Source organism: Ochotona curzoniae, unplaced genomic scaffold, assembly GCF_017591425.1.
Source record: "Ochotona curzoniae isolate NIBS_2020 unplaced genomic scaffold, NIBS_Ocur_1.0 scaffold_4505, whole genome shotgun sequence".
NCBI lineage: Eukaryota > Metazoa > Chordata > Mammalia > Lagomorpha > Ochotonidae > Ochotona > Ochotona curzoniae.
In genome coordinates, this window is record NW_024467118.1 from 1,297,103 (window position 1) to 1,310,338 (window position 13,236).

General features: G+C 66.1%; 1 protein-coding gene across 2 annotated transcripts in view; it reads left to right on the plus strand.

Annotated features, from left to right (window-relative positions):
- The window catches only part of RGS12 (regulator of G protein signaling 12), a 34,827-nt gene that overhangs the window by 19,024 nt on the left and 2,567 nt on the right, over positions 1–13,236 (plus strand). For both annotated transcript variants that reach the window (XM_040966192.1, XM_040966190.1), the window contains exons 4-13: positions 6,800–6,969; positions 7,307–7,399; positions 7,926–8,069; positions 8,474–8,653; positions 8,765–8,918; positions 9,181–9,257; positions 9,612–9,806; positions 10,248–10,321; positions 10,417–10,543; positions 11,206–11,302. In XM_040966192.1, coding sequence (XP_040822126.1) covers positions 6,800–6,969; positions 7,307–7,399; positions 7,926–8,069; positions 8,474–8,653; positions 8,765–8,918; positions 9,181–9,257; positions 9,612–9,806; positions 10,248–10,321; positions 10,417–10,543; positions 11,206–11,302 — 1,311 coding nt within the window. The remainder of the gene's footprint in view (positions 1–6,799; positions 6,970–7,306; positions 7,400–7,925; positions 8,070–8,473; positions 8,654–8,764; positions 8,919–9,180; positions 9,258–9,611; positions 9,807–10,247; positions 10,322–10,416; positions 10,544–11,205; positions 11,303–13,236) is intronic.

Here is a 13,236-nt window from a genome sequence, read left to right on the forward strand (position 1 = left end):
GCAGGCTGGGCTGCCGGCCAGGGTACAGGCCGGGCTGCAGCCGGGATACAGGTCAGGGTGCAAGCTGGGCTGCAGCCAGGGTACAGGCTAGGCTGCAGCCAGGGTACAGGTCGGGGTGCAGGCTGGGCTGCCGGCCAGGGTACAGGTCAGGGTGCAGCCAGTATACAGGTCAGGGTGCAGGCCGGGCTGCAGCTGGGGTGCAGGCTGGGCTACAGCCAGGGTACAGGTCAGGGTGCAAGCTGGGCTGCCGGCCAGGGTACAGGTCAGGGTGCAGGCTGGGCTACAGCCGGGGTACAGGTCAGGGTGCAAGCTGGGCTGCAGCCGGGGTACAGGTCAGGGTGCAGGCCGGGGTACACGCTAGGCTACAGGTCAGGGTGCAGGCTGGGTTACAGCCGGGGTACAGGTCAGGGTGCAAGCTGGGCTGCTGGCCGGGATACAGGTCAGGGTGCAGGCTGGGCTGCAGCCGGGGTACAAGTCAGAGTGCAGGCCGGGCTCCAGCCGGGGTACAGGCTGGGCTGTGGGAGGTGGTCCTTTGCAGAGAAGCCAAGATCAGCAGGCCTGGCCATCTGAGGGTGCTCCAAGTGGAGTCCTGGCCTGTGCAGAAGCTCATGGACCGCGAAAGGGCCCAGGAGAGGGCCGTGGCAGCTGAGTCCTGCCTGCCTGGGACAACTCGTTTCCACTGGAGGAAGGCAGCCATCTGCCTTGAGCCACTTGAGGGGTGTGATCTTGTAGGTGCGATCCCGTGGGGCGTGGGCTGGAGAGGAATGCGACTTCTTCCTGTGAGAGTCCTGGCACTGAGGAAGCAGCTGGGCCACAGGGTGGTTCCCCGCCCCAGGGGCTTCCGCCTCTGCCCCCTGCCGTCCCGGAGCCCACAGGGTGGAGGGCAGTTCCTGTTTCGGAGGCAGCTGGGCAGGGAGCCCATGCCTCCTGCAGACCTGCTGTCACTGGCCCCTCTTCCACAGGTCAGAAAGTGAGATCTGCAGGTCGACTCTGGGTGGTCCCCACTCCCTGCCTGTGGGTCAGGAGCAGTGGGAGGGCTGTCCCCCACTCCCTGCCCTGGTCCTGACCGTGCCCCCGACTCCTGCGGCCCCATGTAGTTTCCAGGGGAGCCCAGAGTATGGCCTGCACACAGATGGGGGCCCCAGCTGCCGCGTGTGTACAGGTCCCCAGCAGATGGGGGGCCGGGGCTGCTCTGGCCTTGCGCTCACCGTGAGCGTTTTCACCGTAGAGTTGTGTGGCTTTATTTGGAAGAAGTTGGATGACGCTGTAGAGACCCATGAGCTGTAAAACCCGAGAGTCTTGCCCCAGCAGTGTGGTCAGCAGGGTGGACGCCATGCTACGCGCACCTGCTGTGCGTTCCCCTCCCACTCCAAGGCCTCTGCCGGGTTAGACTGTGGTGGCGGGGTCTCAGCGTCACGCATGGGCTGGACCCCAGCACGAAGGACCAACCTGTAATGGGCGGGAACACCATGGCCAGCGTAAGGTGTCTCCATCTGGTGCAGGAGGAATGGAGGACACCCCGTGTCCCTGGGCCTACGGCCAGACACTCCTCTGGTGTGGCTTCCCACCCGGGTCCTGGGCGCCCCACCATGCATGTTGCCCAGAACCTCCCACACTGGCCCTTTTCGGCTGCTGCTCTGCCCACGTGAGTGACCCCGTGTGTTCCTGCAGCGTCCGCCATCTGCCTGGCATTTCCATTGCAAGGAAGACTTCTCACCGCAGTCTGGGTGTGAGCTGCGCTGGCAGGGCCAGCTGGGCGTTGGCTCTGCCAGGCCAGGCCCAAGGAGGAAGCCCTGTGGAGGCTTCCCTTTGGGCCTCCATCTTCTGTGGGGGAGAGGTGGGGCTGCTCATCACACTGCTGGGGATAGGGGTTCCAGGAGTCCCCACACCAGAGGGCCCCCTCATCCCCCTCCAGCCCAGCTCTTCCCCTGGGGAGAAATAAGGCATGGAGAAGCCCGAGGGCCTGTGCCCCACTTGGGGCTGCCCCCAGGCCTGAGAGGACTAGAGCGCAGCCCCCAGGCAGTCCTGAGCGTCATCCCGCACTGAGCCCCAGTAGCCACAGACACACAGGACACGCAGCCGCAGTGTGGTCTGGGGTGCTTCAGGTCCATCCAGCCACTCTGCCTGTGTCCTGTGTGTGACTGCAGTAAGGAGCGCGGCTGCCGCCCTGAAGCTGGGCGGGGGGCAGGAGCCCCGGCTGCGCCCAGGCGCTGGGGTCGGAGGCCTCGCTACGAACTGATGGTTTCTGTTTGATTTTTAAAAAGACTTATTTATTTTTATTTGAAAGGGAAATTTTTACAGAGAGGAGAGAGATGCAGAAAAATCTTCCACCTGCTGGTTCACTTCCTAATGGCTTAAGAGCCTGAGCTGGGCCGGTCTGAGGCTGGAGCAGGGTCCTGGGGGGTCAGGAGCAGGGTCCTGGGGGCCGGGAGCAGGGTCCTGGGGGTCAGGAGCAGGGTCCTGGGGGGCCAGGGGCAGGGTCCTGGGGGGTCAGGAGCAGGGTCCTGGGGGCCAGGAGCAGGGTCCTGGGGGCCGGGAGCAGGGTCCTGGGGGGTCAGGAGCAGGGTCCTGGGGGCCGGGAGCAGGGTCCTGGGGGCCGGGAGCAGGGTCCTGGGGGGCCAGGGGCAGGGTCCTGGGGGCCGGGAGCAGGGTCCTGGGGGGCCAGGGGCAGGGTCCTGGGGGGCCAGGGGCAGGGTCCTGGGGGGCCAGGGGCAGGGTCCTGGGGGGTCAGGGGCAGGGTCCTGGGGGGCCGAGGGCAGGGTCCTGGGGGGCCGAGGGCAGGGTCCTGGGGGCCAGGGGCAGGGTCCTGGGGGCCAGGGGCAGGGTCCTGGGGGGCCAGGGGCAGGGTCCTAGGGGCCGGGAGCAGGGTCCTGGGGGCCAGGAGCAGGGTCCTGGGGGGTCAGGGTCAGGGTCCTGGGGGCCGAGGGCAGGGTCCTGGGGGGCCGAGGGCAGGGTTCTGGGGGGTCAGGGGCAGGGTCCTGGGGGCCGAGGGCAGGGTCCTGGGGGGCCGAGGGCAGGGTTCTGGGGGGGGGCCGGGAGCAGGGTCCTGGGGGCCAGGGGCAGGGTCCTGGGGGGTCAGGGGCAGGGTCCTGGGGGCCGGGAGCAGGGTCCTGGGGGGTCAGGGGCAGGGTCCTGGGGGGCCAGGGGCAGGGTCCTGGGGTCCTAGGGGCAGCAGCCGGACGTGCGCGACTTGGAAGTGGCTGCTGTCCCTGAGCTGCGACACGCGTCCTGTGCGGAGGGGCTCCTTCCCTGCCAGCACTTCTTGTTCTTGTCCCATCCAGAAGATGGCCTTGCCCCATGGGGGGCTGAGTGTGTGGCTCTGGGGTCCTCCAGGTGGCCGGCGCGGGAGGGCCGTGGGAAGGTGGGCCTGGTCCACAGGCGGGCAGGGGGAGGCGTGTGCAGGTCGGGGCGTGGGAAGGCAGGCCTGGTCCAAAGGCGGGCAGCAGCTCCACGACGTAAATAATTGAAGTGCTGTGGCCCGGGCGGCCGTGAATTATGCATGCTGGCCTCTGTGGGCTTTGTCCCCGAGCTCAGCGAGGGCCTGGATGTGTCACCCTGGAGCCGTGCAGTCCCTGGCCCTCCGGGGCCTCGTGAGCTCAGGAGCCATGTCCCCGCGGGGGGCCCGTGCCCCGGGCTGCCCTGGCCGTGCCGGCTGACCTGGTATGGACTCAGAGGGGTGGTTCACGGTGAATGGTTGGAAGTTTTTGGTTAGATGGCACCACAGTGGCTCTTACCAGCTGCACCGAGGTAAAGTCCCTCCCTTGTCTGGCCACCAGGGGCAGGCGCCAGGTACGTTCGCCCTGGGGTCCTGCCACCTGGCGAGGGGCGCGTGGCCATGTTGCGGGCGTTGAGTGGCGCCATCATCATGGCTGTGGTTGTAAGTGGAGGGTGGGGAGTGGAGACAGACTTTAGAAACTGTTGTAAGCCGGGGGACCTTTCTGTGGCTCCCACTGGCTGGCCGAGCACAGCCGGCGTGCCCCTGGCAGCATGTGCGTGGGGCATGCTGGGTAGGAGGTGAGTGCCCCCGGAGTGTCGGGTGCTGCTGCACAGGTGCTGGTGAGGAGGCTGAGCCCAGGACCCAGGCTTGGGGGCAGTGCGGCAGACAGTCTCCTCGTGTCCTGAGTGCCGGTGACCCCGTATCATGACACCCCAAAGGCGAGAGTTGGGGCAAAGTCCATATGTGCTAGACCCCTTGGCTCCGTCTGTGACATCTGCATGTCAAGTTACAGTTTGTGCCTCTGAGTGGGGCCAATGAGGTACATAGCAGGTTAGGGTCCTGCTTGCGACACCGGCATCCCACGCCCTACTGGTCTGCTCCCAGTTGTCTCCCTACTGATGCTCCTGGGAGGGCAGCAGGCTGGCCCCGGTGCATGCTCTGCCCCCTGTGGCACCCTTGGTTGGAGCCCCTGGCTTCAGCCCACTGTGGCAGCCTCTGAGGAGCCCAGTGGGCCAGCTCTGTTTCTCACGCAGCTGTTCTCGCTAGTAGACTGAGTGAATCTTAAAAGGGAAAGTGGTTAGTATTTGTCAAATCATGCGAAGCTGAATTCAGATGGTTTATGGGAGAGAGCCTTCCTGGGCCTGGAGCGTCTGAGTCCAGGTGGAGTGGGGGAGATGGGACCCAGCTGGGGCGCACCCCGGGCTGTGTCCACCGGCTGCTGAACAGCTACTGCGCCAAGGGCCAGCTTCCACCTGCCCGGTCCCCTGCCCTCCCCACCCCTCTGGATGTCTCCTGGCTCCTCACTGCCCCTTCTCTGGACAGCCCACCTCTCTTCCCGCTGCGCTACCCGCAGGTACGTGCCTGCCTTGCGGGCCCCACGTGGCTCAGGTCAGCCCAGTTATGGGAGTCACACTTGAGTCAGTCACTTGTACGGATGGCAAGGACACCGCAAAGGGAAGAGATTGAGAACTCGGCTGGTCTGTTCCCCAAATGGTTGCCAGCCAGGAGCCTCCAGCTGGTCTCCATGTGATGGGGGCCCAGGCATGTGGGCCATCCTGCACTGTGCTTCCAGTTGCCTTCTGAGGCCAGTGGAGATGGAGGGGAAGTGCCCAGTGGGGTGCCAGCACCAGGGCTCCTGTTTGTGAAAGAGGCCATTCCTTTGATAAGGGTCCGTGTGTGCAGTGACATGGAACAGAGGGGGCTGGTAACACCATCGCCCACACTTCAGGAAACTGTGCGGGGCCGGCCGCCCTGGGACTCTGTACTATTCTGATTTCTCCAGCCTGGTGCCCACGGGCTGGGCAGCCCTGGAAGCCCCCTGGCGCAGGCCTGTGTGGGGCCACTGTGCTGTGTCCTCGGCTTTGCTGTCCCGCTGCTGGCCTACAGCCACATGGGCTCCTGCGCTGCAGCCTCCTGTGTAGGTGCGGGGCTGCGAGCGGGCAGTGTGCCCATCTTGGGACAGTCTCCTGGGGCTGGTGGTGTGCGCGGGGCTCTGCTCAGGCCTGAGGTCACAGCCCAGGCCAGGGAGGACTTGGCTGTGCGGCTCCAGTGAGCATGCCCCCCTGCCATCCCCACGTGGCCCTGCCCCGTTGGTCAGTTCCTCGCGTGCACTTAGCCGCCACAAAGCTCCGGTTCTTGCAGTTTGCCTCCAAATGTCCCAGAAACTGCCCCTTGCCACTTCTGGCTCCATGTGGGTGCTCATTCCCTGTCGGGCTCCCTGCCTGGCTGTGCCCTGGATGGGGGTCTTCTGAGTGACCTGCCTGGCTGTGCCCTGGATGGGGCCTGCTGAGTGACCTGCCTGGCTGTGCCCTGGACGGGGCCTGCTGAGTGACCTGCCTGGCTGTGCCCTGGACGGGGCCTGCTGAGTGACCTGCCTGGCTGTGCCCTGGACGGGGCCTGCTGAGTGACCTGCCTGGCTGTGCCCTGGACGGGGCCTGCTGAGTGACCTGTTGGAGGAAGTGAAGCTGCCACAGTCTTGGACTGCTGCCGCCTGCTCTGTCCATCTTGATGTTCGGCTCTGCTGCCCTCGTGGCTCCCCTGAGCCAGCGCGGGAAAGGGTGCTGGGAACTGTGTGTGTACATGTTTATGTCTTAGAGTTCTTGCCGTGGAGCTGCAAGCAAACAGGTCAGGTGCCCACAGAGTATGGCACATGGGCCATGTGCATGCACAGAGGTGTGAGCGACCTCTTTTTTTGTAGGGCCATGTTGGCATGCGTGTGTGTGTGTGTGTGCGGGAGATTGCGGGATTGTGTGTGAATCACCATGTATGTACAGGGGCCATGTGTGTGGATGAGCAGGCACTCGTGTGTGGGCACTTGTGCCAGTCTGCAGGCCCAGAGGCCTGTGCTGGCCAGGTGTCTGGGGGGCCAAGCGCCCTGCCTCTCGCCGTGCCCTGCTGCTGAGGCCGGCTCCACTCTGCAGGTGCAGGGAGCCCTGGACTGCTCCAGCCCATCTCGTTGTTCCCCTTAGCGTGGCCGTTCGTGTTCTTGATGCGGGCCGTCTGTCTCTGGGCCTGTAGGGCTGTGGACAGGCCATTGTTAGCCCAGCTGAGCTTGAGGCTGTGCCAGAGGCTCCCTGGGCTCCCAGGCCTTGGGCCCTGCTCCCCGTGTCTGCAGAGAGACCGGGGTGTCAGCCTGGAGCCCTGCCCAGCCCTGGACCTTTGGGACCAGTGTCCGGTGGGCAGCTGGGCTGTGTCAGTTCTCATTGAAGGCCAAGTGTTCTTGAAGGCAGGTGGCCATCCTGCGTGTACGGGTGTGTTCACGGGAGAATGTGGTATGTGAGTCCAGGGCCCAGGGCTTGAGCTCGCAGGTGTCATGTGTGCCCGGCAGACGCCCGGGCAGCACGTGGGTCTGTCTGCCCGCAGAGCTGACCAGCGCCGACCTGAAGGACTGTGTCAGCAACACGAGCCTGCCCAGCAATGGCAGCCTGCCCAGCGTGCAGAGCTGCCGGCGGCTGCGGGAGCGCAGGGTTGCCAGCTGGGCCGTGTCCTTCGAGCGTCTGCTGCAGGACCCCCTCGGTGTCCGCTACTTCTCGGTGAGTGGACAGGGGCCGTGAGGCCAGCCAGGTTCTGACTAGTGCAGAGGGTGTGGGCCGGGCTGGGGGCCCCTGGTGTGCTGAGCCAGGCTGAGGGCCCTGGGGTGCTGAGCCGGGCTGGGGGTCCCTGGGGTGCTGAGCCGGGCTGAGGGCCCTGGGGTGCTGAGCCGGGCTGGGGGTCCCTGGTGTGCTGAGCCAGGCTGAGGGCCCTGGGGTGCTGAGCCGGGCTGGGGGTCCCTGGGGTGCTGAGCCGGGCTGAGGGCCCTGGGGTGCTGGACTGTCCCAGAGGAGGCCTGCTCTGGCCCTCACCTCTTCCCGGGTCGGGTGCTTTTCCCAGGACTTTCTAAGGAAGGAGTTCAGCGAGGAGAACATCCTGTTCTGGCAGGCCTGCGAGGGCTTCAGCCATGTGCCCGCGCATGACCAGCAGGAGGTGAGCCCCAGTGCCAGGGCACCCGCAGACATGGGTCCTGGAGAAGCCACCTCCCGGACCGAGGGTTTAAATAGACGCGGTATTTAGTCTGTGCAAAGGCTGTCAGCGCAGGCAGAATGTCGCACAGCGTAGGTGCTGCTCAGCGAGAGGAAGGCTCCTGGGGAGGAGCCCGTGGGCGGGGCCGTGAGCCCGGTGGGCGGGGCCGTGAGCCCGGTGGGCGGGGCGGTGAGGGCAGTGGCGGGGCAACACTTCCTCTGGGTGCATCTGCTGGCTGCTGCCCCCGGAGCCCGCATGGGGCTCGCTGGAGCCCAGCCGCTGCTCTGATGTTTGTGGAGCAGCCGGCTCAAGCCTAGGAAGGTCTTACTGCCTTGTCCTTGGGTGGTTTAGTCACGTGATGTGGTCGGCCCCGGGGGAGGGTGCCCTCAGCCCCGCGGGGGCTCCACTCTGGGGGAGCCGTGGCCAGGGAGCAGGGTTTGGGGGGAAGCTGTGCCCTTGCTCTCGTCTGCTCAGACACTGTTGCCCTCAGCTCTCCTCTAGGGCCCAGGAGATTTTCAGCCGCTTCCTGGGCAGCAAGGCGGCCACCCCCGTCAACATTGACAGCCAGGCCCAGCTGGCAGCAGATATCCTGAGCGCCCCGCACCCGGACATGTTCAAGGAACAGCAGCTGCAGGTGACGCTCCCATGTCCTGGGGACCCCAGGGAGCTCAGAGAGGGGCCCCCAGCCAAGGCTGGCCCTGTGCTCGCCACACTTGTTGCCCCAACCCAGCCCCCCACCCACACCCACCAACAGGAGGGTGGACGTGTGGTGTCTTTCATTCTGACTTGCATGAGCGTTCTGGAAGCCCGTGTGTGTGTGTGTGTGTGTGTGTGTGTGAATTTGGGGACACAGAACACGCCTTGGGCATGCAGCTGTGGACAGCCCAGCCCGCTGGCCTTTGTTGCAGGTGAGTCCCCTGGCTGTCCAACACTGCCTGAGCAGCTGGTGTGTGAAGTGAGCCAGCAGCAGCCCCAGTGCAGAGTAGGGCCGCCGCCGGGGTGCGCGTGGCCGAGCCGGTGACTCTGCGCTTCCTGCAGATTTTCAACCTGATGAAGTTCGACAGCTACACACGCTTCCTGAAGTCACAGCTGTACCAGGAGTGCGTCCTGGCGGAGGTGGAGGGCCGTGGGCTCCCAGACGCGCAGCAGGTCCCCGGCAGCCCCGTCTCCAAGCACAGTGTCGGCTCCGACCACTCCAACGTGTCCACGCCGAAGAAGGTGCAGCCTGGCCCCTGGCCATCCCTGAGCCCTGGGGGGCTGTTCCCGGGCGCTGGGCGTGCCACCGGGACGCCCTGGCCTGCGGTGAGCCAGCGTTCCGTTCTGTGGCAGCTGAGCGGGAAGTCCAAGTCGGGGAGGTCCCTGAACGAGGAGCTGGGGGCCGAGGACAGCGAGCGGAGGCGCCGGGCCGTGTTCTTCTCCTGGTCAAAGGATCGCAGTGCCACCCGGTCCCGGAAGAAGAGAGATCCCAGCACGCGGCCCATCGGTGCGTGGGCCTGTGCGTGTGGGCATGTGCGTGTCTCCGTGTCTCCTCGTGGCTGTGTGTGTGAAGGTGTGTGTGTCCCGCCTGGGGTGTGCATGTTCCCTCGTGGTCTGTGCATCCCCTGCCCCGCAGCCCGTCTCTGCAGGCATCGTAAGTCAGGTGGGGGCCTGGGCAGCTGCAGGGGAGCTGGGCGGAGCTGAGGGTCTCCAGGGGCTCATGGGACTGTATGCCACCCCTGTGGGGCTGAGCACCGTGTGCCCTCCAGACGCCCCACACGCCAACGGAGGCCTGCACCGCCGTGAGTCCCAGGGCTCCGTCTCGTCCGCAGGCAGCCTGGACCTGGTGAGTCGCTGCCGCCCTGTCCTGCTGGACCCCCTGGGCCGCAGCCAGGCTTGGTGGGCCCCTGGGTTTCGTCTTGACCCTCACCTGCTGCAGTCCCGGAGTGGAGCTGGCATTGTCTCCCTGCCCTGCCCGCGACTGTCCTGTCTGTGGAGGGCACCTGACAGCCCAGGGTCACCCTCCCCTGGCGTGCTCACACAGGAAGTGCTGCTGAGCTTGGACTGACCCTGGGACGGGGCTGGGACCCTGGCACGCTAGCCTCTCGGGTACCGTGTGTGGCACCTAGGCCTCGCACGTGTGAGCTGCCAGGGCCAGCTGCCTGTAACCCCAGCGTCTGCCCTGTTTCCCTGTGCCCAGCCGGAAGCCTCTAGGACCCTGGCCCCCGAGAGGGACAAAGCTGCCAAGCACTGCTGTGTCCAGCTCCCGGACGGCTCATCCTCCATGCTGGCCGTCCGCTCTGGCTTCTCCATCAAGGAGGTCCTAGCCGGTCTCTGTGAGCAACATGGCATCAATGGGGCGGCCGTGGATCTCTTCCTGGTGGGCGGTGACAAGGTACCACCCTGTCCCCACCCCTTGGTGCCCAGCGATGGGTTTAGGGAGGGGCAGCAGGGCAGCTGTGGCTCCCACTGGGATTCCAGCTACCCCTCTGCCTCTTCCTCTCGCGCCCTTCCCCCCCTCTCTCTCCCTCTCTCTCCCCTCTCTTCTCTCTCTCCCTCTCTCTCTCTCTCCCTCTCTCTCGTGCCCATTAACCCTCTCTCTCTCCCTGTCTCTCTCCCTCTCTCCCTCTCTGTCTCCCTGTCTCTCTCTCCCTCTCTCTCTCTCCCTCTCTTCCTATCTCTCTCTCTCTCCCTCTCTCTCCCTCTCTCTCCCTCTCTCTCTCCCTGTCTCTCTCCCTCTCTCCCTCTCTCCCTCTCTGTCTCTCTGTCTCTCTCTTCCTCTCTCTCTCCTCTCTCTTCTCTCCTCTCCCTCTCTCTCTCCCTCCCTCGTCTGAAGCCATTGGTGCTGCACCAGGACAGCAGTGTTTTGGAATCACGTGACCTGCGCCTGGAGAAGCGTACCTTGTTCCGGTGAGAGCTGTGGCCCCGTAGGACCTGGTGGGTTTGCCCTGCTTCTGGAGTGCCCTACAGGCAGAGGGCGCTCACGCCTGTCTCCGTGTCCCCAGGCTAGATCTCGTGCCCATTAACCGGTCTGTGGGACTGAAGGCCAGGCCCACGAAGCCTGTCACGGAGGTGCTGCGGCCCGTGGTGGCCAAGTACGGCCTGGACCTGGGCAGTCTGCTCGTGCGGCTGGTGGGTGTCCTCCGTGGGCAGTTGCCGGATGCCCCTCTCCTGGCCCGGGAGGCCTGTGACAGGCCGCTCATGGCCACTGCACCCTGCCCAGTGCCAGGGGGATGGAGGAGGACCCAGAAGGCCCTTGGGAGGCTGGTGGACGCTATGGGGCCACACCGCCCCCAGGGCCTTCACAGATCCCGACGTACTGTGGAGGCTGGCCTGCGGCAGCTAGCAAACTGTTCTTGGGGTTGCAGCTAAGAGGTAACCAAGGGGGGCTCTCGAGTCCATAGACACAGCTCCGAGGCTTTGGGGTGCACCAGCACGCCCCACTGTTCTGCCTCAGCCCCTCCTGCCTCAGTTTTCCTTCTGTGCAGAGGGGCTGTCTGCCAGGTGGGGCCCAGCACTGCCGCTGTGGAGAAGCCCTGTGCCTTGCTGGTGGGGGAGGTGGGTGCAAGGGCCGGACCCCTCCCTGGACTGGTGGCCTTGTTGCAGGACCCCATGTGATCACAGGGGCACTGCCTGTGCAGAGCTCAGGCCCTGTCCTGCAGGGTGACTGGGAGGCACCGGCACTCCTGTAGGTGGCCCCTTCATTGCGGAGCCTGGGTAGGCCCCTGAGCCTGTGGCTGGCTGACTCTTCCAGAAAGTTCTCTGCAGGATGACTGACACACTGTCTCCTCCAGAGTGGAGAGAAGGAACCCCTCGACCTCGGTGCCCCCATCTCGAGTCTAGACGGTCAGCGGGTCATCCTGGAGGAGAGAGGCCCCCCAAGAGGCAGAGGTGAGGGGGCTGGGGACCTGCAGCCCTACCCACAGTGGAGCTAGGCCCTTCACGGGGGGACGCAGGTGCTGCCTTCCGCTGTGCACACCCACACAAAGTGCCAGAAGGAGCCCTCCTTGGAAGCTGTGGCTACACCCTGCTGAAGGGGACTGGGACCCCAGGCCTCATGGAGGGCTGCATCTCCCGAGCAGGGCACGCGTCTGCCCTGGGCAGTGAGCTCATGAGGGAGTCGCCTCGTGAGAAGAGAAAGGACATGGCGCTGGGCGTGGGGGATCCCAGGACCGGGCACGGGGTGTGTGGGTGTGGGGGATCCCAGGACCGGGCACGGGGTGCGTGGGCATGGGGGATCCCAGGCACAGGGTGTGTGGGCGTGGGGGATCCCAGGCACGGGGTGCGTGGGCGTGGGGGATCCCAGGACCGGGCACGGGGTGTGTGGGCGTGGGGGATCCCAGGACCGGGCACAGCGTGCGTGGGCATGGGGGATCCCAGGCCCGGGCACAGGGTGTGTGGGCATGGGGGATCCCAGGCCCGGGCACAGGGTGTGTGGGCATGGGGGATCCCAGGCCTGGGCACGGGGTGTGTGGGCGTGGGGGGTCCCAGGACCGGGGTGTGTGGGTGTGGGAGGTCCCGGGCACGGGGTGCGTGGGCGTGGGGGGTCCCAGGCCCGGGCACGGGGTGCGTGGGCGTGGGGGGTCCCAGGCCCGGGCACGGGGTGCGTGGGCATGGGGGGTCCCAGGCACGGGGTGCGTGGGCGTGGTGGGATCCCGGGCACGGGGTGTGTGGGCGTGGGGGATCCCAGGCCCGGGCACGGGGTGTGTGGGCATGGGGAATCCAAGGCCTGGGCACGGGGTGTGTGGGCATGGGGGATCCCAGGACCGGGGTGTGTGGGCGTGGGGAATCCCAGGACCGGGCATGGGGTGCGTGGGCATGGGGAATCCCAGGCCCGGGCACGGGGTGTGTGGGTGTGGGGAATCCCAGGCCCGGGCACGGGGTGCGTGGGCATGGGGAATCCCAGGACCGGGCACGGGGTGTGTGGGCGTGGGGGGTCCCAGGACCGGGGTGTGTGGGCGTGGGAGGTCCCAGGCCCGGGCACGGGGTGCGTGGGCGTGGGGGGTCCCGGGCACGGGGTGCGTGGGCGTGGTGAGATCCCAGGCACGGGGTGTGTGGCAGAGCGTGGCAGGTGAGGTGAGGCATGTGCTCACTGCGCAGCACTGAGACCACCTGCCTCAGGACTCGCCCTGGTGTGTCACCAGGAAGGCAGGTGGCAGCGATAAGCCAGGTGGCCCCTGTGGCTGGCAGGTCCTCCTGAACACAGCCCTTCTGGGCATTGCCACGAGGCGACCAGCATGGTGAGCCTAGATGAGGCCAGCCTGCCTGGAGCCACTCTGGACAGATCTGAACAGCCGCCCCCGGCAACGGCCCAGGACCCTCAGGGAGGAGGGACTTCACCACAGCAAGTGCCTGCCCACGTCGGGTGGCCAGGCAGGAGGGTGAGCTGGGGTGCAGCCATGCCAGGCAGCGACCGGCATGGGTGGTATGCTCAGCCCCTCCCTCCAGATTCCAAGGGTGCCGGCCCATGGCAGGTGTGCAGGTGCCCAGAGATGCAGGTAGCCGTGGGCAGAATGCCGACCTGGGGCAGCAGTGCCCGTTGAGGGCGTGGTTGCCCATTGGCACTTCATTGCACTAGCCAGCATTGGGATGGGCACTGCTGCTGGGGGGTGGTGGGCAGCAGGCTGCATGCGGCCTGGGGCTCCCACGTGAGGAGGGGCAGGGTTCCCATGTGCTCTGTCCCCCGCTTCTCTGGGTTAAGCTGCACCCTGATAGTGCAGTCAACCCACGATTGTGGAACCCCATGTCTGTAAGAACTGGGTGCCAAGCCCGTCCCAGCTTGGCGGCTGTCAGCACTGGAGTGTAAGAGACATTCTGAGGAATGT